Genomic DNA, 27,514 nt, shown 5'->3' with positions numbered 1-27,514 from the left:
TATTGTAATAAAATGTTGTCAATTTTATTAAAAGCTGATTCCATTTCTTCACACAGTTAAGTTTCTTTCTTGTTTTGTTAAAGCCCATTTCATTGTATTATTTCATAAGAATAAATTGGCTCTGTGAGACCATCACTGATAAAGACACGTACAAAGTTAGCACCACACATTTGTAAATGCAGATAGCCACAATGACCTTTCCAATATGTACAAGCTCCTTTTACACATCCACACATGTATTTACAGCTAATAAATAAAATGTAAAGCCAAAGCATCCTTGATATATACAGCGAAGTTTTTCAGAGCCAGAGTTCCCAGTGCTATGTGCTGATTAGTGAATATTTTAGGTAAATGCACCCTGGGTCACAACCCAAATCCAGAAATTTAATGAATTAGTAATAAATAGGATGCCAACAACAAATCATACTTCATTTTATTTTTAGAGAGAATTCATTCCAAGCCTGATGATGTCAATCACAACATTGGTCCTACATATTATAGGCACGATCATCTCTCTCAGAGAAAGGGTCAAAGTTCTGGCACATCAGGAACGATTTCTACTCCAACACATTTCAATATACATCCCTTGATCTACTGTTTTCCCTTCTGAATTATGCTGAAGAATGAGCACCCATGCAGAGCTTTCTAAGTCTGTGTTCAGATATCACACACTTTCACAGTCGGGTTCCCAGCTATAGCCTCTGAGATATTTGACTTGTTTATCATTTCTTATTTATACATAGAAGAGCATTCTGAAAATATGAGATCTAGTTTATAAATAATTGTTCACTCACTCTTGATTAGTTGTTAAAAACAACAAATAGCGACCCTTATGGTGCTCCATGTGGCTCCTTGCACACAATGATTTACAAGCACTGCTTAGGAATCCACCCCAGGAACTTCTCCACCCTTTATTTAGTAAAAACCATCCTTGTCTAAAATCTGTAGAAGCTCACACAATGCAAAAGTTGAACTCGAACACATCTTTTCATGTCAAAGCCGGGTACAAAAGAGACACACTGGAAGCACAACACAAGCATGACTGAGGTAAGCCTAAAACTGAACAGTCACTATCAGATACTGGATGATTTCAAATTGATGAAAATCATTTGAAGAATCCAATAATAAAATTATGGTATCTTTTTTTTTTTCTGCACCATTCAGATTATGTGTCAGCTGAGGATTACAGGCACGTTTCCAACACCTACCCAGAGAACATTATTAAAATTTTCTTTGTCTTAAGACAAAGAAAAAAGAAGGGGGAGAGAGGGATTAAGCAATAAATGATAAAGCCTATTAAGAATTAATTGATGTAGATTTTATATCTCCCTGAATTTGTAACTTTGTCATGTTGCAAGCCAACAGTAGGAACTGTTTAAAGGTTGTGGGTTTGTCAGCCCCTTTCTCTGTCCCTCTCTAAGTCACTTGTTCCTGGTTTACTTCTGGACCACATCCCAAGAGCAACAGGGAATCATTCCAAAAAATCATGCATGCTGCTAGGTAGATGAGTCTGATTCATGCTGTGGAAAAGCATTTTCTGCATTCTTGGAGATTTGGAGTAAACTTTGAGAAGGCCTCAGTCTGAAAGATCCAGAATCTAATTAAAACAGGAGGTTCTAACCAATTATAGGCTATGGCCCAATATGCCACATGAAAGAGACTTATTTTACTATGCACTCAAACAATTACTTCTTTCTCAAAGGACAAAACAGTGCTTTCATGATCTGCTGTCTTTTAACATCGGAGGATGTGCTATTTGGCCACTATACACCACAAATTGAATTAGCCACTTTTTAGTGTGCTTGAGACTGTCTCCTAAAATAACTAGCAAAGATAGAACTGGGATTAATATTCAGCAAAATCCACTTTTGAAACACCCAAACACTGGGTATATTTTGTAAAAGTTACTTCCTTGACTTCATTCTTCACAGAATTCATGTGCTGTTCTTCCTCCTGTACATCCGTCCAGTTTCTGAGAAAAAGCAGAGGAAAAGGGCACTTTATTATCTGCTGAGTGTTTTACAATCCCTGCCCCTCCCCCACCCGTTTTAGGGTGAAAAAAGCCTTCTGCTGGAATTTCAGAACAAAGGTTGTGAGAATAAACCCAGGGGAGATGTGTATAATGGATCAGGTAATGGCAGGTTGGTAGGAGGGGAAGTCATTGGAACGACTATTTAGCCACGTCCCAATAAGTTGCATCATTTTTGGAGGACTGGGCCAAATCACTTCTAAATTTAGAGGATTTCTTATTCTAAAATCTTCTAAACGTCTGTTCCATTTCTTTTCTTGTGATATGAGGTTTCTGAGGAGTTAGCAGAAGGTGTGAGAAAGAGAATCTTTGATTTGATTGATTGACTTTAATCACAGAAGAAAGAAACTATAGAAGATTATTAGTCTAATTTGTAATTACCTCCTAGATAAAGTTCAGGTGCATTTTTTAAGAACTGCATCTGGCTGGGTGCTGTGGCTCTTGCCTGTAATCCCAGCACTTTGGAAGCTGAGGCAGGCAGATCACCTGAGGGCAGGAGTTCAGTGACCAGCCAGACCAATATGGTGAAACTCTGTCCCTACTAAAAACACAAAAAATAGCCAGCCATGATGGCAGGCACCTATAATCCCCACTACTTGGGAGGCTGAGGCACAAGAATTTCTTGAACCTGGGAGGCAGAGTTGCAGTGAACTGAAATCATGCCACTGCATTGTAGCCTGGGTAGCAGAGCAGGGCTGTCTCAAAAATTAATAAATATAAATAAAATGCATCTGAACATTCTTTGCCTAAATAACTGTCCTTTCAGTAATCCTACAATCAAACAAGGAATGCATCATTAGGCTTTCTCAGATAAAGTCTTGTGACTTACGTAAATAATATGATTGGACGTGCTTTACAAGCAGCTAGAGTTATTTCCTAATTTAATGTGGTTTTATTTTTACATTCACATATAGATTTAAAGTTGTAGATGCTCTGGGAGAATATGCATGCTATTTATGTGTGACACAAATGCATGTATAAAACTTCATCTAGGGCTGGGCACAGTGGCTCATGCCTATAATACCAGCACTTTGGGAGTCCAAGGCGGGTGGATCACCTGCGGTCAGGAGTTCAGGAACAGCCTAAACAACGTGGTGAAACTTCATCTCTACTAAAAATATAAAATTAGCCAAGTGTGGTGGCGGACACCTGTAATCGCAGCTACTTGGGAGGCTGAGGCAGGAGAGGCACTTGAACTCGAGAGGTGGAGGTTACAGTGAGCCGAGATCACGCCACTGCACTCCAGCCTGGGCAACAAGATTGAAACTCCTTCTCAAGAAAAACAACAACAACAACAAAAATTCATCTAAAAGTCTCTTTCTAAGAATTGAAGAAAGTATGATACTGCCTCAGATTTGTGATGAAGAAAAACAAAGTAATAACCTCTTAGAAAAGTCTCCAGTTAGATGAAAATTGCGTTATTTTCCCTCGCTCAATACTACTAACTACTCTCTATTTTGAGTTTATCTTGAATGCTCTTATATTAATACTTTTGGTCCAGATGGTCTCATCTAGTCATTCAGAGTTTATACACCTTAATTCCATTTTTGTAAAAGTTGAAAAACATAGAAACATTATGTATATATAATGTCAGAAAGGATAGAAATAAAAATGTTAATTGGGGTTGTCTCTGAGTGATACGGTCACCGTGATTTTATTTTCTTTTTGCTCATTTTTCCTAGTCTATAGTAAATATGTATAAATTCTATTATAAAGTAGAAATTGAAGATGTTAAAGATGTTCTATATGGGGTCTTTAATATGCTTTTTCTAATTAGGTAATTCTTATTTTATATTTTTGTCTCTAAATGCAAAGTAGGAAAAGAGAACAAACCAAAAGCAATTGCTTTTCCTATTTTCAGATGACGCTGTGTCCAGCCTTTCCCATCATTTCTTGGGCCACTGGCTCATATGACATGATCTAATATTTCTCCCCTTTATTCCTGTAACATATTAGCACTTGCTATCTGGCAGGGGATGTGTGGAGGGATGAAAATGGCATATTCCAGGAATTCAGAACAGGAGTGGTGAAGGTCACATGCTTAGTCTCCGCTTAGTACTGACGCTCTGGAAAGATTCAGTTAACAGCTGCCACATGGATTACCCTTAAAGGTCAGGTAGGAAACAGGCAGAGAGTTGTTTGGACAGAGAAAAAAGAACAGTCTCCTATAACTCTCATTCCATTCGCTTGGCAGCTTCAAGGGTTTTGAGATGGGTGCTTGGGCCAGCCCTGTTGGCTGTCTGTCCTGGAGTGTGCTGGCACTTGGAGAATCAAGAACTATGTGGCTGCAGGTGATGCAGTGAGACCTTTTACTTTCCTGAATACAACCTATGAAAAGCTGCACCCACAGCCAGAACCACAACTAATAAACTTGTGTTGCATGCTCTGCAGATGGCATCTGCAAAGACAGCAGAGACGCAATAGAGAAAAAAGCAGGAGTGAAGACTCAGGGGTAGGTCAAGGAGTAAAATAAAACCTAAAATGTGTGCCTGGGATGAAGGTCAGGGCTGGGAGAAACAACAGGATGAAGAAAATAGAGGAAGTATTGCAAAAAGCAACAGAGCCATCTGATATGTATGCAGAAGGACTAAGAAAGACTGATTGAAGGTTTTGATCGCATGAGTCAGGGCAACCTGTTGGTGATGGGGTGAAGAGGAGTACATGAAGCTGTCTCCCTTGAAGTGCAAGCTCAGGATACCCAGAGAGCTTTAGCCCAGAATGCTCACCAGCCTGACTTCTTATTCAGAGACTTGGCATGGCATTTCACAAATACCGCAGGTGCCTTGCCTTTCTGCAAATGAGACACTTTCTCCCTAGAACAGAAGATCACCCTGTGGAAGAAAATGGATGTGAATATGCTATGTAGAACAATCAAAATCAGTGTTCAAAAACATATAGTTCTGTCAGGACTGTTTCAATACTACATGATCGTACTGGGCAATTGTTTTGATATTCCCAATAATTAATTGTCACACTCAGGCCACATCAGAATCAGGGTAATTTGAGAGCCTAACCCAGTGTTCAGCAAACAAGCTAGTTAATTTAGATAGACAGGCATGCAGACAGCCTAGAGCAGCCTTATATCATTGGGCTTTCACCAAGAGATGATAAAAGATCAACTCTGCCATCTCTTAGCATCTGCATTAAGGAATTAGGGCACCTGCTTTCAACTAGAACTTGCCAGTGATAAAAAGGTTCTGTATAACATTTCCATCCCCAAAATCTTCTTCTGTGTGTGTGATACAAGCAAATGACTAAAGAGAAATAATTTGCCAATCCTAACTAAAGAGTTTTATTAACAATAACAGCACACTATAGTTTGCAAAATCCCAGCACATTTAGTATAAAAGTTTTAAATCCTGGCCAGGCACGGTGGTTCATGCCTATAATCCCAGCACTTTGGGAGGCCGAGGTGGGTGGATCACTAAGTCAAGAGATCGAGACCATCCTGGTCAACATGGTGAAACCCCGTCTCTACTGAAAATACAAAAATTAGCTGGGCACGGTGGTGCAGCCTGTAGTCCCAGCTACTCGGGAGGCTGAGGTAGGAGAATTGCTTGAACCCAGGAGGCGGAGGTTGCGGTGAGCCGAGATCGTGCCATTGCACTCCAGCCTGGGTAATAAGAGCGAAACTCCATTTCAAAAAAAAAAAAAAAAAATTTAAATCCTATGGGGTTCTTTATGTAATTCATTTTCTGGATACATATGGGTGGGGCTGGGGAGACAGGTTGAGATTATCTTGGAATCTTATCCTTCTTGAAGAGGTTGGTTTGAATCTTTGATGGTCCAAATAACATGTCTGAAGTTTGTTCTTCAACTATTTTGTGCTTGCAAGAAACAGTGCTAAATGAGAAGCTGAGATTCCTGACTTCTACTCTCAGCTCTCACTGAATAACTGTGAGCGATTCAGGGCTTATGTTTTCCTTACACAAAATACAAAAATACTGTCATTTTCCAAAAAAAAAAAAAAAATAAGAAGAAAATAAAAGAATATTCCTAATGAAAATTCTAGGTCGTATACTAATATACACAAGGTTTTCTAAAGCTCTCCCTGAACCATGAAGGCCCCTGAAATACAACCCCTAGGTAATGACATCAGGTGGGGGTCTAAAGTCAATGGAGAAAAATACATCTAATTACTTTTTCTGAGTTTCTCCTGCTTTGACTCTGATCTTCTCAATGGCAAAGCCGGGACTGCTCCACCAGTCTGACCAGCTGAAGTATGAATCGCTGTTCCATTTGAGCTTCAACATGAGTAGTTCTCCAATATCTACCTCTGTGTAAATCAGGAATGAGTATGTCTTATTTGTGGAAACTTCAGGCCTAAACAAAAGAGCAATAAATTTGGTTATAGAAATCAGCTTCCTCCCCTACTTTTTTCTTCTTCCAATATATAAATAGCTTTCTTGTTTAGGGGATATTTTAAAAATACAAAAAATGCGCAACAAAATAAAATGAAGGTCAATGGCATTTAGTGTATTTTAAATGATATCCACATCCCTTTAGTCTATTCCAGCATTTATCCTAACGACATGAACCATTTAATACAATTCTAAAAGAAAATCCTTTAGTCAGTCATTCAGAAATATAATTTTCATTTTCATGTATTCCTTTTCAATTTGTATTGATACCTGGACATATTTTTATTTACATACAATAACAGCACACATAAGATTCTCTAGTCTTTATTTTCTTTACATTTTATCTTCCATTTTTTACCATGTTTTCCTGGTTTTCTAGAATTACAGTTTTTAAAGCCTAGATTGATTTTATTGACTTGATAAACCACAATAAATTTAACCATTGACTCAGTGTTGGATACCGAGTTTCTAATTTGTGCTAGTATATGTACCACTGTAATAGATGTTTGAAAACATTTTTTGTTGATAATTTCTTTTGGATAAATATTAGAAAAAACACTTCCTTCTATGTAATAACATTTTGTAGCTATGGAAAGTGACTAACACACTCCCTTCCTTACCTAGAGGGTTCTAGCCATGAACGATGCACAGTAGGTTTAAATATTCTGCTTCACCACCTTATCTGCACTGGCTATTTTTAAAGATTTGTTCATCTAGTAATTGTAAAAGAATATTAAGTTGCCTTAATTTTATATTTGTTTGATTAATAGTAAGGGGTAGAACTGGCATGGTGGCTTACGCTTGTAATCCCAACCCTTTGGGAGGCCGAGGCAGGCGGATCACCTGAGATCAGGAGTTTGAGACCAGCCTGGCCAACAAGGTAAAACACCGTCTCTACTAACAATACAAAAATTAGCCAGACATGGTGGTGGCCACCTGTAGTCCCAGCTACTCATGAGGCTGAGGCAGAAAAATTGCTTGAACTTGGGAGGTGGAGATTGCAGTAAGCCAAGCTTGTGCCACTGCACTTCAGCCTGGGCAACAGAGCAAGACTCCATCTCAAAAAAAAAAAAAAAGTAAGGGCTAACACTTTGTCATGGACTTCTTATTACTTATATTTTCTATATATATTATATATAGAGAGAGAGAGAGCGGTTTTCTGTTACTGTTGTTCATTTTCTTTGACGTCAAACCTTTTGAGATAATTTAATTGTATTAACAACAACTTTATAAAAGAAATAAGCAGATATAAGATGATAAATAAAAAGAAAAAATATAACTAGTAAGTGAAAATAAAATGGCCAATTTAAAGCATTTCTCCTCATTATAAAATAGAGCAAAGACCTCAATGTTGAAATTCTGATTTATTAAACTAGAGACTTGTTTTCTAGGCATCCCTCTCTGCTTCTGCTTGCCGCTCCGACCAAGGGTTATGGCAGGGGAGGGAGTAGTGCCATGATGGCCGCCCCCTGTGCTACTCACAGGGTGAATGGGATGTTCTCACTCTCGGCCACGGTGCCATACAGAGAAATCTCGAAGGCTTGGTTGGTCTGGGTTTCACTCTTAGTCCCAGAAAAATGAATCTTTACTTGGTAATGGAAGACTGTCAAGGAGGAAATTGGAACACAAGCTGATCAATCTTTATGAAAATATCACAACCCCAAACAATCAGGCAATTCAGAACCACAGAAGGTATCTCACTAGTGCCCAAACCAGAAGTGCACACACACGAAACCACTGGTATGGCTTGGAAAGACTTCATTGTGTACAATGTTCATATCTAGAAAATATAGACCTTGAAGTCTATTCCTTTTCAGAAAAGTGTGGCTATATGCATAGGAAAAATCCAAATGTTGACCGGGCATGGTGGCTCACACCTGCAATCCCAGCACTTTGACAAGGCAAGGTGGGCAGATCATAAGGAGTTCGAGACCAGTCTGACCAACATGGCAAAACCCCATCTCTACTAAAAATACAAAAATTAACTGGGCATGGTGGCGGGTGCCTATAATCCCAGCTACTTGGGAGGCTGAGGCAGGAGAATAGCTTGAACCCAGGAGGTGGAGGTTGCAGTGAGCCAGGATCATGCCACTGCTCTCCAACCTGGGCAACGGAGTGAGACCCTGTCTCAAAAAAACAAAAACAAAAACAAAAACAAAAACAAAAAGCAAAAAACCCAAATGTGTCTGAATTGCCAAGCAGCACTGGGAAGTAGCAATCCTTGATGGGGTGCTTCGGAGATCAAATCAGAAGGCCAAACAGCCATAATGCTTTTTCCATGAACTCCACCATCCATGCCCATCTTGTCCCTTAGCATCTGGACCAAGCATATTCGGCATTTGCTTCTGTGTCACTATATGTCACTGTGTTTGTTTCATGAGTATTTCCTTCCACCCTGACTGTAAGCAGGCTTCCAGTCAGAGGATGATGCCCACCCTTTTAATTCCCCCACCATCTAGTGCAGAATAGAGATCTAGTAGGTGCACCATAGAACTTATTTCATTGATTTTTTTTTTTCATTCTGTGATGGGCACACCAAAATCTCACAAATCACCACTAAAGAACTTACTCATGTAACCAAATACCACCTGTTCCCCAATAACCTATGGAAATAAAAATTTTTTAAAAAAGGTACTTATTTGATTGAACCATCTGTGAGGCCACAAGGACTGTCTTGTAAAGCCAGCTCCTAAAGTATTCTATACTAGGGACAGCCTCTGGAAGTAGGTACTTGAACTTCTGTATCTCCTCTCTGCTCCTCCTCTGGTCTCTACCAAAAACCCTGAGCAAATGGGCCTGGGGAGAGATTAAAAAGAATGGCAGCAGGACTAAAATATAATCACAATGATGGGGGGAAAAGAGTTCTTGGAGGCCAGGCATGGTGGCTCATGCCTGTAATCCCAGCATTTTGGGAGGCAGTGGCAGGTGAATTACCTAAGGTCAGGAGTTTGAGACTAGCCTGGCCAACATGGTAAAACCCCGTTTCTACTAAAAAAAAAAAAAAAAAATTAGCTGGGCATGGTGGCTAGTTAGGAGGCTCCCAGCTACTTAGGAGGCTAAGGCAAAAGAATTGCTTGAACCCAGGAGGCAAAGGTTGCAGTGAGCCAAGATCGAGCCACTGCACTCTAGCCTGGGCAACAGAGTAAGACTGTCTGAAGAAAGAAAAAGAGTTCTTGGAATATTTTTTTCTTCTATATCCCAATATCCTAGGTCAGATTTTTTTCTTATTTGTGTTACTATTAAATGTACTTTCTCTTAAGCTGAGACACAGATCTCTTAAGACTGACGATTTAGAATATAGCAAACTATACTTTTATGCTGCTTTAGACTCTTGTTCAGGTGAAAAAAATTTTCAATAAAAGTAGTTGTTGTGAAATTCTGATAACAATTTCCATTTTGTTTAGAGACATCTCTTTTTATAATTAAGCAGTAGCCAGATACTAAACAAAAAACAAACAGAAAAGCAACAAAACCCCACAGCTACTAAGGCTGTCCTCTCCCATTTTCCCACCATTTCTTTAGGTTTGGTTCTAAGCAAGAGGCCAAACTTGACATTCAAGTGTGAAACAAACACTTGACAAAGTGGCAATATCTTGGAAGGCGTGAGATATTCTTGCCTTCTAGGAATAGTTGCATTGAAGAAGACAGATGAGGCCAAGGAGGGCAGATCACATGAGGTCAGCAGCTCGAGATGAGCCTGGACAGCATGGTGAAACCCCTTGTCTACAGAAATACAAAAAATTAGCCAGGCGTGGTGGCGTGTGCCTGTAGTCCTAGCTACTCAGGAGGCTGAGGCAGGAGAATTGCTTGAACCTAGGAGGTGGAGGCTGTAGTGAGCCAGGATCGTGCCCCTCTACTCCAGCTGGGGAGACAGTGCCAGACTTCATCTCAAAATAAATAAATAAAAAGACAGATGGTTCTTGCCTTCATGTAAGTCATGAACTTTCTGTAAAGGGCCAGGGAGCAAATATTTTAGGCTCTGTGGGCTATCAACTCTGTTATGGTGGCAGGAAAGCAGCCTTTGACAACATGGTCATGAATGTGTGTGGCCACGTAATAATAAAACTTTGTTTTGCATGGGCATGTAGAGGGTAACAACAGACACTGGGGCCTCCCAGAGGGTGGGAGGAGGTAGAGCTTTGGGAAAAATAACTAATGGGTAGTAGGCTTAATATCTGGGTGATGAAATAATCTGGACAACAAACTCCCATGACACGTGTTTACCTATTAAGCAAACCTGCATACGTACCCCTGAATTTAAAATTAAAGTTAAAAATAAAAAAAAACTATTAAAAAAGCAGGAAGTAGGCTGGGTTTGCCTCAAGGGTTATAGTTTGTTGACCCCAGATGGATGGTTCCAAAGGAGCGCTGAGCCCCGTGCTGATAGTCTAGCCATGCTAATGGCCACAGTTATAGGGGAGGGCAACGAGCAAAGCTGCAGATCCCAGGCTGAGCACTGGGGCCTTGCTGGCAATGAGAATTGGGAGCCGCAGTCAAATGGATCAGTGCAACCCCTCATCAACAGAAACACCAGTGAGGGCTCAGGGTTTCGTAATATCAGTCATTATCTCTGTTCCAGTGGACAGAATCAGTACATGTGATGTGGTGAGCACAATAAAAATAGGACTCCTTGCTTTCCTTATCTCCAGCAGTCTCCAACCTACCTTTGTAGGGCATCTGAGAACGAGTCTTCAGGTACATTTTGCTGCTTCTTTTGGCTCTGACTTTGTTGATCTCATAGCCCAGATTGTTGCAGCGGTTCTTTCTACAACTCAGGCAGAGCCCTTTCTCAAAGGCTTCCTTGGAACTGCACCGGTAGGCCTTACTTGGATTTTCTTCATTCAGCAGGGAGTCGATGAAAAGATGAATGGAACGCTCATGGGAGCACTTCACTAGCTGGTCCACATCTGAGTAAAAGGAGACACAAAGATTGTATCTCTGCAGAAATCCACAGTGAATGTTTCACTTGGCGTGTCTAAAATAGGTTAGATGTGGCATTAGGATAAAATGACTCAAGGATATAGTCCTGTGCATTTATATTGTAGGCCCTATTTCAGCAGATATTCTTGGTGGTAGCTGCCCTCCCTACCTCCAAGACAGTGAAAGTTGCAAGTTCACAAGGAATTTTTGACTTTTGTGCTTCTTACATTTATGAGTATGTTTATGAAGCCATAATAAGCCTCCAAGGTAGAGGCTGATTTCCTCATTTATCTCATCCTTCTCTTATATTGAAAGTGTCTAACACTTCTAGGTGCTTCTAGAAACATATACATGCCCCTTACCTTACAATAAATTCATCATAAGTCAAAAATACTGTAAGTCAAAATGCACTTAATACCCCAAAACCCATCATAATGTCAAAAAGTTTTAAGTTGAACCATCATATATACATACACATGCTTCTCAACTTACAATGAGGTTACAGCCCAATCATAAAATTGGAAAAATTATAAGTCAAGGACAATCCGTATTTCTAGATAAACCACATCTTAAGGGCATAATTGTTAAATGAATTGTATTCTATCATTGATATTATAAATTGAGGATTCTGCCCCTACCAGCCCTCTTTTACATCAGGTGAACCATAGAAATAATCAGCAATGCCATAAGAATGAATTTCTTACAAGTTTTTAGGACAATTGAAAATAGTAACATTATGCCCTAAGATTTATAACATAGGCACAAAAATAACAAGAATACCCTAGGGAGGTCCCAATGTCCATAAGGTATGCAAAGTGCTTAAAAATAAATCATAAACTGGGCATGGTGGCTCACATCTATAATCCCAGAACTTTGGGAGGCTGAGACAGGAGGACCACTTGAGGCCAGGAGTTTGAGACCAGCCAGGGCAACATAGCAAGACCCATTTTTCTACAAAAAATAAAAACATTAGCTAGTCATGGTGGTGTGTGCCTTAGTTCCAAATACTTGGAAGGCTATGGCAGGATGATCGCTTGAGCCTAGAAGTTCAAGGCCACGCTGAACTGTGATTATGCCACTGTGCTCCAGCTTGGGCAATAGAACAAGACTCTATCTAAAAAAAAAAAAAATCATAAATTTAACACAAGCTAACATGATTATTAAAGTAAATGCTAAGCTAATACTAAATTATGTTTTCTTCTGAAAATTTTGGAAGATTTAGACTAATTAATATCTCTTCCCATTTCAATAACTTTTGAAATCCTTCCATTGGCTTTGCAACTACACTCAAGGTATGGCAATATGTGGCCAGATAGCATTTTATGATGCCATTATTGAGGTCAGTGGAGTTTTCCTGTCTAAATCTCACCTTTTTCTCTTGCTACTATAAGTGTACTTCTCAATGTAGTCTACAATATAATACATAAAAGATAAATGGCTATTTGACTGGCTCTAAGATAGTCATGCTGAACACTGCAGAATTCTTCAGAAATGTAATTTGTCCAAATGTGCATACGAAAACTACATACTTTGCAGCTACTGAGGACATTGGGTCAATAAGGATTAAGGATAAGATTCAGTTTAATTCTCTTCTAAATCATACTTACCTCCAAGGCCTCTCTCTGCAATCACACGAATAGCTTCTCCAATGTTACATCCTGGCTGAAAAGTACCTCCATTTGGGTAAATGTCAACATGACCAACTGGTTTCTGGATTCCAATACTTCGGCCAGGGGACCCTCTAGTGAATGTATGTAAGACGTCTACAAAATCCGCATCATCAGGAGAAAGGCGACTCGGGGCTTCTGCATACTCAAAGTTAGGTCCAGCTGGATCAAGGCCTTAAAAGGGAAAAAACAGGCCCACAGATCTTTAAATCTCCATTCGTATGACATTAGCATGTCACTGCTCATCATTTGAATGCTCTGGCAGCTATTTAGATTCTTATTAGCTCCTATTCTGTAGTTACTGGATCTTTACATTACTAGAGAGTCATAAAAGGAGGCTTGGCTTCTTCTAAAATGAATTCGAGTCTCTTAAACTAGCCTTATACAGTGATTTTCACTCAGGATGGCTGGATTTCCTTTTGTGGATTATTTCTGAATTTGTTGAGAAGATGTATAAATAGAAGTGGGTTATTTGTCTCTGTGTGGATGCCACACCTTTGCATAGATTCTTTCCAAGTGGCCTTTGAAATTGGTCCTTTTTCTTGTCTCCTCATACAGATGTGCATTACACTACTAAAACACAGAGTTGAGAGAGGGGAAAAATGCTTCCCAGGGAAATCTGCAGGCATTGTGTGTAATTCTGCTTTATTTCTGTGCTATTGCCAGTGGACGGTAAGCCCGTCAGAGCATCTATATGTTTTCTTATCCACAATAAAGAGCCCTACAATGAGATATCAAGTGCTGGGCATACCTACTGGAAGAACGCTACATGTGTGGGGATTTAAGAAAATTTGTTCTGATTCTCTCTCAGAATGACAGTCTTCTCCACTCTTATAACAAGACCAATGAAATTGCTTAATTACCAGTAATTCTGTTGACTTTCTTATTGGTCAGACTTCCTGCAATGCCAGCAGCATGAGCTCCAAGGCTGTATCCCAAGAGATGGACACTGTCCAGAGGGTAGTTAAATTCCTCCTTTGGAAGAGAAAAAGAAAACAAAGGTTCTTATAGTTCTGCCAAAAATCAAAACTTAAAGAAACAAAATGAATATAAATATTGTTTTCAAAATATAGGAAATACTGAAAACTAATTCTACTTATTTTAATTTTGTGTTACAGGTAAGAGAGAAAATATTCCCTGGTGTTGCAATTTTCTCCTTTTTTCTTTCTCTTTTCACTTTTGCATAAACAAATCCAGCATAGATTTTCTCTTTCTTTAATAACAGATTTAAATTACAAAGTTTTTCCAAGCATCAATAGTATTATTTATTATGTAATGTATCTATACATATTTATATATGTATTTGCATATATAACCATATACTCTATGTACAAATATATACACATATACACATATGTATGCATGTATATGCGTATGTGTATGTGTATATGTTTGTATATGTAGTATATGAGTAGGTATTTTCCCATTATTCCCTACTCTAAATGCCCATATCACTTTATCATTGAAGGTTAGCCAAGCAATGATAGACTCAGGAAACATTACAGTAGAAGGGATCAGAGACACATGGTCCAGCTCCTCATTTAACTGGTGAGAAGCCTGAGCCCCAGAAAGGTGATCCTGTTTGCCCATGTTCATTTGCCTGGTCAGCAAAAGAACCAAGAAAAGAACTTTTGTCCTTTGATGGTCAGTCTAATAAATACAGCTTATTTTTACTTCCAACTACCTGGTTAAAATAATTTGCCTCTGTCAGAGTATTTACTTCTTTCCAGCCCCAGCATACTTTTCAGAGGTACTTTTTAGGGGATGGTATGAAAAAGTGGATCTCTTGCAGCTAAGTCAGAACTCTAGACCTCAGTTCCCTTCTATCCTATGCACCTTCCCTTCCAACATCTTCCTAGCTCAATTACATCACTTTCTAAAGCTCAACAAAAATATTCATCCTTATTCCACACTAAAGAATAAATGCTAATAATGTTTTCATGAAAGATACTGGTATATCAAGGCAAGGATAAAATGCCCACAGGCCAGCCAACTGGTGGGGAAGGATTTGGCGGGACGTGCCATCTTTCCTCTGTCCTGAAATCACAAGCTTTTGTCTGTTGGGTCCACTCAGTTCTTGCTCTCAGCAGATCTATTCACTATGAAAATATCAAATGATAGAGCAGGGCAGGACTATTTATTGGCCTTATAGTCTGTTCTTATCAAAATGGTGCTTTTGGCTATAAAATAATACCCATGCTCATTCTGAAGTTTTGAACTGCCCCTAGAAAATATTTATATCTAAGAGAAAAGGAAGAAAGAACAGCCATTTGTCTAGCTCCAGTCAACAACACTGTTTTGGACACATAAGTCTTCCTCTCCCAGTCTTACCTCCATCCAGTTGATAAACCTGGCCACATCTTGTCCCACCAGCTTGGTGTAGCCCGCAGACACTGGGTAATGTTGCTGAGCCCGTGACAGCCAGTCCACCACAATGACGTTGGAGTCTGGTTCTCTCTTGTACAGGGCGGCCACAAGTTTTGGCACCCAACTCTCATACATTCCTGTTACCTGAAGACGATGACACAGGTTTTCTTAAAATACCCACCTACCACTTGTCATAGATACATCAGCCTAATACACCTGCATGAGATGGAAAAAAACAAACTTGGAAGTCCACTGGCACAGACAGAAAAATCAAATACCAGGAGAGTGTTCAGAGACAGATCTGTCCCTTCCAAAGCAGAACTAAGTACAGCAGGAAGGGATGTGTTGAGTTGAGGAACAGCAGATTGGAGTTCACCATGCTTCCCATTTTAAAAGTATATTTTAGACATTTAGTAAACTTTTGATCATTTATACTATTAGAAGAAAGATAGGTCTGAACGCAAAATGGATCTTTGAGGAAACTAGCAGGAGCTTCTGCCTGGGAACAGAACCCTGAGGAATCGGTCCTATCCCACTCACCTTCTCCTCCCTACCTATCTCACTCGCCTTCTCAAGGTTGGGGCATTGGGCACCCTTTGTAGTTGACTTTCAAGATCAAGATAAGATGTCATTTCTTCAGAATATAACGTTCATGGCTCCCTGTTTTAGCCCGGGTCTCTGACTTCACAACGGGAACCCTGTACTTAAAGCCAGTGACATCCAAGCAAGTGGCAAAGCTCCAGGATAGCTGTGTCTAAGCAACAGGCTGGAATGTATCAGATGCGTGCTGCATGCTAAGAGTTCTTTCGGGTCTCTAATGACACAACTAGAGAGCCTCCTTATCTCCCTTAGTGTGTGCCCTTGAGTCCCCAGGCAGCCTTTTTCAGATAAAGCAAGAAAATCTTGGTTTACTCTAGGCCCCATTATAAGTTTTTCTGTATTACCAGCATTTCTTTATTTCTTTTCTTTTCTTTTCTTCTTCTTCTTCTTCTTTTTTTTTGAGGCAGAGTCTCACTGTCTCACCTAGGCTAGAGTGCAATGGCACAGTCTCAGCTCCCTGCAACCTCCACCTCCTTGGTTCAAGTGATTCTCCTGCCTCTACCTCCTAAGTAGCTCGGACTACTACACACACACCACCACACCTGGCTAATTTTCTTGCATTGTTTTTTTTTAGTAGAGATGGGGTTTCACCATGTTGGCCAGGCTGGTCTTGAATTCCAGACCTCCAGTGATCTGCCTGCCTTGGCCTCCCAAAGTGCTGGGATTATAGGCATGAGCCACCGTGCCCAGCTCAGTGTTTCTAAATTAAGCAATCTAAAAGCGCTGGCCATCTAACTTACTCCTATAGTGGCTGACACTTTTATTAACTGCACACCAACTAATTGAATCCTTTATTTCTGATAAACATAAAATACTGATGGAAGTAACCCCAAATAAAGTGAGTGAAAAATCTAAGTACTCACCTTCGTCAACTCAAAAAGGGTCTTATTTTCTAAGTCCTTTCAGTCTGAGCTTTTCTTCTGAGGTTCAGTAATTACTATGTTTTAAATCTTTGGTTTTCAGACACGCAGCTGAACTGAGGCCCTCCCTGCCACCTGTACCAGGTGGGCCACCTGACCCTGCCAGTGAGTTCACTGAGATAAGCCAAGATCAGCGTGGCTGGCTTAGTTCTTGCACAGACCCAACTCAGTCCCACAGCCAGACACCAGTCTCTGGGCTCAGGCACTCAAAATGTCAGGAAGCAGGAGATGAAAGATGTAGGTGGGCTTAGTGGGGCTGTAGGACCGATGATAGGAAGTGGCACCATCTGTTGATATTGGGCTGGTCATGTCATCTTAGTATAAAAAAGAAACATGTTTTTCCACAACTTCCCAAGTCTCTCAGGGATGAGATTGAGATGGCTGAGATACTCAGTTTATTTCTGTTGTATAAATGTGTTTATTAAGCTCAAATTTTCTGAAAAGTAATCAAACTCAAGTTCTGTATGTAACCAAAGTGCCTCTACAGATTCCTTTTTCTGGGCCAGACACAGTGGCTCATGCCTATAATCCCAACACTTTGGGAGGCCAAGGTGGGTGGATCATTTGAGGTCAGGAGTTCAAGACCAGCCTGGCCAACAGGGTGAAACTCCACTTCTACTAAAAATACAAAATTAGCCAGTTGTGGTGGCAGGCACCTGTAGTCCCAGCTATTCGGGAGGCTGAGGCAGGAGAATCGCTTGAACCCGGGAGGCGGAGGTTGCAGTGAGCTGAGATTGGCCACTGCACTCCAGACTGGGCAATAAAGTGAGACTCCATCTCAACAACAAAAAATTTTTTTTCCTACTTACACTTATTAAAATATAAAAGGATTTATGTTTAGGAATTTGAGCTTTTATCATAAAATGTTGAATTTATTATGTTAACACTAGTAAATGGGTATATTTTATTAAACATTGGTATGAATTCTGTTAGCAGTCTTCACTTGTATAAAAATTATAGCAATTTTCCTCTTCAGTCAGTAACAAAGGCATTTAAATTATGTAGGGAAAGAAATGTGGACTAGATGAATGTTATTTTTAGCTAGTTCTTCTCACTAGAAATTAGTATTATAATATTCACAAGCTCTGACATAATGGATAGATAATATATCTTTAGCAATCCATTTTACATAAATCCTTTTAAATAAATGACACAATCTATTTGGGATTGAAAAGTTTTAAAACAAACTAAGCAAGAACTACATAATGTAAAGTGACTATGTGACATATTTAGAGAGGGGACTTATCAATTTTTTTTAAAGTAAATTTAATCACACTTTCACTTTTTCTAATCATCTGGCATGTCAGTTCCCTGCCCAGCTCTTTTTGTTTAATTTCTAGAAAAGCTCCCTAAAGTTTACACCTGGAAAATTCTGGAAGTAGAGTATCCTTAGGTATATCTAGTCCAGCCTCTGCTTTATGGATCAGTAAATGGAGGCCCAGAGATGACAAAAGTGACTTGACCCACAGCGCAGAGCTGGAGAATGGCAAAGCCAGCACAGACCCCATACTTCCTCCCTCCATTCCAGCCCTCTCCTCACTCTTCTAGACTGTCTTCTTTAGAAAGGTTCTCCTGGCAATGTGCTGGATGATGCAGGATCATGCCAGGATTCCACCGGTTCCCCACAGCAATCACCTATCTTCTGCTCTGTGGCTGGGCAGAGCATCTTTTCCTACCTCCCAGGGAGCTCTGGCTCAAGGGCACCAACCAGGTACAGTGTTACAGTGAAGGCTGGCACTGCCTAGAGGGAGTTCTCATGAACCGGTGGCTTCAGATCCCACCTGAGCCAGAACTGTATTCAAGTGTAAAGGAAAGCCAAGAGAGATATGGGGTGTGGACCCATCACTGGGTCCCCAACAACTAGGGCAGGCCCATCAGGATACCTGGTCAACCCCAATCCAGTCTTCCCCAAAGAGCCTCCCTTACCGTCCAGCCATGGATCACCATGAAGGTTTTACTGCTGTGATTGAAGTGGCAGGTAGCCACAGACTCTGCTACTCCAGGAATGAGGTGGCAAGTGTCCTCAGCTGTGTCTTCAGGGGTCCTTAGGGCAAATTTACTTTCAATGTCTATAAAATCTCTTCTGTCTGTGAAGAAAAAATTGGATATGAGGTTAACTGGAGAGTTGCTTGGTTTTATTTGTTGGAATGGTATGTTTTAGGTTCATAGGCAACCACCGCTGATGCTATTTTGTTTCTGAAGTTTTTTCAAAAACAAATGTGGATTTCAAGAGAACAACAGATCCTCCAACATTGATCAGAGTTGACAGAGAGACAACCTTAACTCTGAGCCAAGATTGTCACAAGTCTTCCAGCCTCTCCTGTAGCTCTCCTCAGTCAGGATGTGTGTGTGTACGTTCATGATTTCATGTACGTGAACTGCTATTTGGAGATTCCTTAGTTAATTCAGTCTTCTCTCAAGACATGAATTTAAGTGACTTGGCCGAGGTTTCCTACTATTAGTGGGAGAGTGAGGACCAGAACCAGGTCTCTGAGTTCTACTTCGAAACTTGCTTTCCTAGAGAACATCAACTCATGCATGGATCTTGTGTGCTATATAGTTCCACTATTTGTGGGTTTTTGTTGTTGTAGTTGTTGTTTTGAAACAGGGTCTCATTCCCTGGCCCAGGCCAAAGGAGTGCAGTCATGTGATCTTGGCTCACTGCAGCCTCACTCTCAAGTGATCCTCCCACCTCAGCTTCCTGAGTAGCTGGGACCACAGGCATGTGCTACCACACCAGGCTAATTTGTATTTCTTGTAGAGATGAAGTTTTGCCATGTTGCCCAGGGCGGTCTCTATCCCCTGGCCTCAAGTGACCCACCTGCCTTGGCCTCCTAAAGTGCTGAGATTATAAGTGTGAGCCACCGGGCCCAGCTAATTTTTTTTATTTTTAGTAGAGATGAGGTTTCACCATGTTGGCCAGTCTGGTTTCTAACTCCTGGCCTTAAGTGATTTGCCCACCTCAGCCTCCTAAAGTGCTGGGATTACAGGTATGAGCCATCGGGCCTGGCCTCTATTATTAATAAAATAATTTTAAAAACATTTTTCAAAGAAAATTGAAAGCATGAGGAAGCTTTTGTATGAAATTGTTCCCACCCCTATGGCAAGATATACTTCAAAATGTTCTAAGAAATCATTTAGTAGGTTGTTCAGAAATATTCATGCTAGGTATGAGCCATGGTTAATTCTCTTTCCAAATATTTCTTTGCCCACTATGTCATTGCAATCTTCCACACAAAGGCAACACTTGAAAACCACAGCAAAGCTTGTTGTAGAAAGGGTTCACTTTGGTTCTTCATAGTTAATTCCAAACTAGGTAAGAAGAGAAAGACAATCTATTTTTTGAAACTATGGACAATGTTGATTAATGCTACTAAATCTTCATGGGGTACAGTGAATAGTTGAAGTAAATTATATTGCAAATAAAATCAGACTTCACAAAGCAGAGCACAATCAAAGGGAAGTTATATTAAGGGAAGTCATTTAATTCCTTTTCAAGTAAAAAAGTAAAAAAATAAATAAAACCTACCTATTTACTATAAGAAGGTAATACCTTGTAGATTTTAGATTTTGCCATTCAAAACTTTCAGGAGATTAATGAGGCTGCTAGGACTATTTCTCATTTCTTAATCTAAATTTGCTCTTTTTTTCAACTCAAAATGTGAAAATCTATAAATTCAAAATAACTGCAGAAGTCAAGCCAAGAATAAAAATAAGAGTGTCATAGTAACAACAGCGAAAGTACAGGCATTTGAATCTGCCTTATCTAATTATCTGAGGACTGGCCAACATTTTCCTTTTGCATAATTATTTTCCACAATTCCTTAAACAGTATTATGGTTTAAGAAATATGCAATGAGTTGATTACACACACATACACACACACGTGCACACACACCTCCATCATCTAAAATGTAGGAGCAATTTCTTAATGATTCTAATCATGAGAAAAGGAGTTTTGTTACAATGGGTAAACACTCTAAGATCATTTATTCAAATAAGAATTTGTGCTAAACTACTGATCTTTAAAGCTCTTTTTATTTGCATATAGTAAAACTGCACGTGAATCCACTCATTCACCAAGAATATGCTCTATTTCTCATCTTTATTTGAAGATGTTGGTCATCTTCTTCCTTCCCAACCAGAAAGCACTCTGGTAGCTTTACTATTTCTCTAATAATGGAAAAGAGTATTGAGTACTCTTAATATAATTCTGCTTTTAGTGCCCAAGAACTTCTTTTCCTGTTAAAAAGTGCTTCAGAAAATTTAAAACTAAGTTAATTTTACCCTCTCCCACATCTTTCCACCCTAAATAGCTCATACCTCCTCTCTAGTCTTATTTTAACATGTTCGATTATCAACATTTTTAAAGCAGAAATGCTCTGAACAACCTGGCAGACAAGTCTAGCTTACCACTTATTTGCCAAATTGATATTTTAAGAATATTGCTCAGTATAACCCAGAGGCTGCCATTCACTTTTAGTCCACTTTCCCCTACAATTATGCAACTTGGTGTCCCTGGAATTGCTGGTGGTTTTGAAATGACCACAAATTTTCTTTGAAATGACTAAGACTGCCTTTGTATAGTTCCATGAAAAAAAGTCTATTCAATCCATAGATCCTATAGCAGATTGCATGTATGGCTCACTGACAGCTCCAATTTCCCTCTGTTGGATCCAGAGCATGTAAAGAAAAATAAGAAATTTACACATTCTCTAGGAAATTTGTATTTGGAGACTGATTTCACTTTTAAAGGGAATGATTTTAATTTGACAGGAAAATAGTGCCACTCTATGCGCTATGGGATGGTTTTAATTCTATGTCAGATATGAAATCATAAATCTTACTGGCACTTAGTCAAACTTTCCTTTTCTTGGATGTTCTGATCATTTTCACGCTACCTGTGTCTGCAACCCGCCGAGGATGTCTCGGTGTCCTAAAGATGAATGTGCTTCCCAAACCTCAATCAGCTCTCTGGCAACTGAACTTAGACCATGTAGAGATGGGCAGGAAGATGGACCCTGGCTGTAGGGCAGTCAGTATATTTAGTTGTCTCAGTGCACACTGTGATTGCTATTGGGTGGCAGATGAACTGATCTGATGCAACTCTTACTAAGGAAATTATTATTTTCCACACATGGAAATAATATTAGTGACTGCACTCATCCAACTAGACTGTCTTTTACCGTGTCCCTTAGAAATTAAGGCCACCTTAGAATTGAGAAAGAGAAGGAGTACAGGAGGTGGGGAGAGAGGGAGGGAGGGAAGGAAGAAAGGAAGGGAAGGAAGGGAAGGAAGGGAAGGAAGGGAAGGAAGGGAAGAAGGGAAGGAAGGGAAGGAAGGGAAGGAAGGGAAGGACTTCCATCCTGAATTTAACTTAGTATTTCCGTAACACTAGCCAATCAGGCCCATTAGAAATGTCCATATTAAGCATTTCAGGGAAAGTTTTGGGTAATAAGCAAGTTATAAATTATGCCTTTCCTGACTATGTAATCTTTATTCCTAAATTCCTAAATAACTACAAATCTGAGTGTGTAAACAAAGAATTTATTCTAACATACATAATAACTCACAGAGAGAAAATTAGGTTGAGAAGTTAAAGCACATAGAGAAAGATAAACATATAGAGGGGAAGAGTGGGAATTCTTCTTGCTAGAAAGAGGGAAGCACTGAGCATCCCAGGAAAGCAACAGATGGTGCTCTAAAGGCAGATCAAAGTTATCACATGAGTAAGATTAACATTTATGCAACGACATGAGGCACAAGAGCTCAATGATTATGCAATTATCTTTGGAATTTCTACTGTCCCTTTATCTCCCCACTCCTTTCTCTCTCCCCCCCGCCTTTTCTCTCACTCCTACAGAGCTTCTTCAGTAATTCATTTGCTCTTTGAGACTGATGGTCATAGTTACTGACTCAGGCAGTGTCTGTAGGATATCAAAGAACAAACTGAATTACTGATCTGGTCGATTTGGTGAAGAAAAACATCAATATCATGATTACACTGAATTTGTTAGTCTGTTCAGATATTCCAATTTAAACAATGCTTTATCAAACCAGCAGGCTTACTTTTTATAAAAATTGTTTTATTATTGGAATAGTAAAAAAGAATCCTGTATGTATCACCTGAATTTTACACTGAATTTTCTTCAATATTAGGGCTAACCTTCCACACTACTGAAGAGATGGGTTAAAAAATAGGTTCACAGATGTGTGTTAAAATTGCCCAGTTGAAGTAGACCATCCAGTGTGAACAAGTGTAAGCCATCATTATTCCATGAGATCTTGTGGACTGGTTAATGGAATAATTTGGTTGAGTGTCATCACGTAGGCATATTTAAGTCAAGATTTTAAAAGTGAAATACAAAATGTTTACATGGTTAACGTGAGACTACTTTCTTCTTGTTGCTGAAGATGGCAACTGGAAATTTCCAGCTGCCTCTAACTCACACAATGAAAGTCCATGATTACTTTACTAACAATTGTTTTATTGGAGAGAAGACTGGATAAAGACTGGGACGCTATTCTTTTTAGTTAAAATGTAAGTGCTAAGACTCACACTATTTTTCACCATAATTAATTCTGCAATCAATTTTTTTCAAAAGTACATCGTTGATGTCATGATAGCTATATCTCAAATGAAGGGCTATTGACGATCTCTAAATGCAGATCCATTGACCTACATTCAACACCATCCTTCCAAAAGCATCTGACTTTTCATGCTACTTAAAAGCTTCTCTAAACTTCTGCACTATACTCATATTAATCCAAGCCAGAATGGCATTACCCCTACCTGAGTGCGTAGAAAGAGACTTCAACATTTATGAAAACATGAATGAGTGCACACAGAAAAGGGGATTGAGTACTGTGAACACGGTGGCTGGATTAGACAAAGTGTAGCCATGCCACCTGGGTCACCTTTGTTCTGTTCTGTCAAATAATGATGGGAGACATTTTCTTTTATTCATTCAAAAAGTCAAAATCACCAAACTACTTAGATAGCATTTGATCATTCTGAGAGCACAGACTGGGATGAGCAAAAAGAGTGAATTGACACAAGTTTAATAGACTCACTTCCACCAGAATTTATATCACCTAAGTAAGATAATCCATTCCTTTATAGTAAATATTTATACGAAGTAACATTTGTTGAGTACCCAAACGGCGTCGATGCACACAATCTCAAAATGGTCACAAGACAGCAAAGTGCAGTTATGCAGTCTAATAAACAGACATTGTTCAGAGTAAATTTCAAACTCTTAGCCTCTGAGTAAGTTGGAACCCTATGCTATTACTCCTAATAACTAACGGAGCCTTCAACTCTTGCAAAGGCAGAATGTGACAAAAGCACTGTGACAAAGACTTTACTCCCAGGTTAGAAAGTCTCTGTTAATAAAAGGCATTTAGTTCACTGTGGTGACAAATTCATTTAATGGATAAATGCTCCCAGACCTTTACACTGATAAGTGTTTTTGCTGTTTATATTGCCATAAAAGTTGGAATTTACATTATGAGCAAATTCAAATTGTCTCTTCCCTGAAAAAATAATGATACTCATGTCTTGAATATTTTCCTTAGACTTTGTGAGCCAAAATCATCACCAAGCATCATTTTGATGGCTAGAAAATCTTCATATTTAAGTCAATGCAGCCTTTGTGGTGGTCACAGAAGAAACTAGCAGCAAAATGTTGTAAGTTGCAAGGCACTTTCTTGAACAATCTGGCGTAAGAAAGGCAGTAAACCGTATGACCCGGTTTTTCCTCCATAATAAAGCAAGAATAGAGAGCTGAGTTAAAAATAAGCTGCTGAAAGAAAGTGAAAATTTTCCATTGCAACTGTTCCCCCGTACCTGACTCCCACTTTCAATACAGCTATTAATCAATCACTCCCTCGCTGAGCTCTCCTCCAGTGACATCTGCTATTTTGCCCTCCTTTGCCATCACATTCAACTCAAAAGATAGCCTGGAAATTCACAAAGGCCAGGCAAATAGAACTGCAGCTCCTAAGCACTGACCATATGCTCCTTTTCCTTAGCTCTTCACATTTCCTAATTGGGGCCAGGCAGAGAGGGTGGTGGCTCCCAGGACAAAGTACCTGAGGACAGTGCCTCTTATCCTCACATTCTTCTCAGAAAGATACCAGAATGAATAAGTAAACTCAAGAGCCCAGAGGAGGTGCTGCCGTCTGTTACGAGGGCCAGCACCGCTGTTACCACGGTGACATCTTTCTCACCCTGAAATTCTTACCTTCTTAGATGAATGCATCTGGAGGAGAAAGAGGCAGAAATTTGCAGTGATGTGAGAGGCATGATATATAGGATGAGTAAGAGTGAAAGTAGAAGGGATGAGAGGGAGTTGTTTCAAGTCTACTTTGAAATAATCCTTCCTTAATGCATTTACAGCCAGGAAAACATGTGTTGGCTAAAACTCAATTAAACTAATTATTCACATAAGTGTCCACTTAAATCAAAGAATTAAGAGTTACAGTGGCCTCAGAGAACATTGGCCTTATCCAAACTCATCATTTTGGAATTGAGGAAGCTAAACCCAGAGAGGTGACTCTGACGCCCAAGAATTTAGGATCTTGAACCTCTAAGGGAGCCTAGCAAAAACTTGAATGTGCCGACATATTTCTATGCTTGTTTTGCAATGAAAATAACATTATTCTATGGTGTGCTTTCTGAAATAAGAATTTGGAGTTGGCTCCTACCATCTTGTCAGTGCTAAGCAGTATGAAGGGGAACATATCCCCACATAAGATGTTGAAGACTTTCTCATCGACTCTACAGTGTTTTCAAACTGGTCCAATAGAAAAGATACTTTTTTTGTCTTAACCAGTTTTGCTTTGATGGAATCAAATTTTTTTTTGCTTGTTTTAGACAGGGTCTCCCTGTCACCCAGGAAGGAGTGCAGCGGGGCCATCGCAGCTCACTGCAGTCTCCTGGAACTCCCAGGCTCAAGTGATCGTCTCTCCTCAGCCTGCTGGCTAGCTGGGATCACAGGCGCATGCCACCACGCCTGGCTAATTTTTGTAATTTTTGTAGAGACGGTGTCTCCCTATGTTTCCCAGGCTGCTCTTGAACTGCTGGCCTCAAACTATCCTCGGGCCTCAGCTTCCCAAAGTGCTCGGACTACATGGGTGAGCTGCTGCTCCTGGCCAATTTTTTTTAACCTGACAAAAATGTTGTTTCACAAATTAATGCCAAAATAAAACAAAAGTTCAGCAGCAATCAAACTTGAACCACCGGGGACATGCCCCCTGAAAGCACATCCAAGCGACACCGCCCTGATTGCAATTCCAGCAAGGAAGAAAAAAGCAAATGCTGGCCCCTGTTATGAACGGCTTCAGCTGCTGTCTGTGTTGCTGTTACAAGTTAACTGAATCAAGGTTCGCATTAAACAGGCTGCCTCCATTGCGGGCAGGTCTGAGACATTCCTGTCTGTCCTCGAACGCCTGGACCCCTGCGAGAGGGCGGCGCCCTGGCGGCGGTGACAACCGCCTGCCTGTGGCGCCCGGCAACCCCACGTGCTCCCGGCCGCACCGCCGAGAGCCCGGAGTTGGCCTCAGCCCCAGGACAGGAAGGGTGGCCAAGGGCAGACCAGGCAGCCCCCGAGTCGACGGCCACAGATTTCTGATCGCTGCGCCACGTTTTCTGGAGGGTCAGCCCCTCGCTGGGGCACTAAGGAAAGAGGGACATGCAAGCCTAGGAGCTGGAGAGAGTCCCGGGCGCCCGATAGTGGACGGGACGCCGCGTCCCCAGGACTCCGCGCCACGCGTCCCTTCTCCACCCCACACCCACTGCTACTCCCACAGCGGAGAGAGAGGTCTCGCCGAGGGCGAGCGTGTCTCGAGCGGCTGAGATGCCCGGAACGCCTCCCCGCACCCTGGCTTCCCCAGAAGAGGACATTGTCGGCTCGCGCGTCCTGGGGCGAGGGCTGAGCCGTAGCCTCAGCCAAGCCGAGGTCACCTTGGCCCGCGCGCCTTTCATTCCAGGGCCCCTCCGGCAGAGAAGTGACAGCAGGTCACCGCCTCCGCATTCCCGCCCCCCACACCCCCGAACCTCCCCAGCGGAGCCCGCGCCCCGGGACGCGGTCCCAGCCAGAGTGGAAGGGGCAGCGCGGGAACCCGGGAGAGAAAAAGCGGGAACTGGGGGCCGCCGCTTCCCGATCGCGGGGAGATTCCCTCCCGGCCCCTCCTGGATTCCACTCCACGGACCCTTTCTGGACCAGTGCCCAGACTGGGAGAGTCCCCGGGCGCAGCCGCAGCCCCTTCCAACTTCCTCCGTCCCATCCTCAGTTCTAATGACAGCTGCCGCCGCCGGGTCTACAGGTGGAGGGGAAATTGCGCGCAAAACTTACGGTCGGCGGCGGCCACCCCTCCGCGAGAGGCGGTCAGACTCTGGAGCCACACGGCCAGGGCCAGGAGGAGCAGGGCTTTGCTCTCCATCTCGGGGCGCGTCCCTCTGGAGGAGCTGCAAGGCGCGGACGGACTGATGGACAGGCAGAGCCGCGGGCGGGAGAGGGCTGGAACCACGCGGTCTGGCGCTGGGCAAGTCTCTCTTTAAGGGAAGGGCAGGGTAGCTAGAAGTGGGCAGCTTTCCTTTGAGGAGGAGGAAGAGAGGGAATGGAGTCTGACACTGTTTTCACGCCA

General features: G+C 41.1%; 1 protein-coding gene across 1 annotated transcript; it reads right to left on the bottom strand.

The window, feature by feature from the left end:
• On the bottom strand, positions 1-27,514 carry LPL (lipoprotein lipase). The gene is made up of 10 exons (XM_064368829.1): positions 27,223-27,514; positions 18,791-18,951; positions 15,309-15,488; positions 13,841-13,952; positions 12,918-13,151; positions 11,055-11,297; positions 7,873-7,993; positions 6,170-6,352; positions 4,756-4,860; positions 1-1,972 (listed from the first exon to the last, which is right to left on the bottom strand). Coding segments are annotated over exons 1-10 (1,428 nt in total). The 5' UTR covers positions 27,311-27,514; the 3' UTR covers positions 1-1,971.

This window comes from Aotus nancymaae, unplaced genomic scaffold (genome assembly GCF_030222135.1).
Source record: "Aotus nancymaae isolate 86718 unplaced genomic scaffold, 86718_ANA_hifiasm-v0.15.2.pri h1tg000079l, whole genome shotgun sequence".
In the NCBI taxonomy this organism is placed as follows: domain Eukaryota; kingdom Metazoa; phylum Chordata; class Mammalia; order Primates; family Aotidae; genus Aotus; species Aotus nancymaae.
Note: the sequence above shows the minus strand (reverse complement) of the source record. Positions and strands in the feature narration are given on the sequence as shown.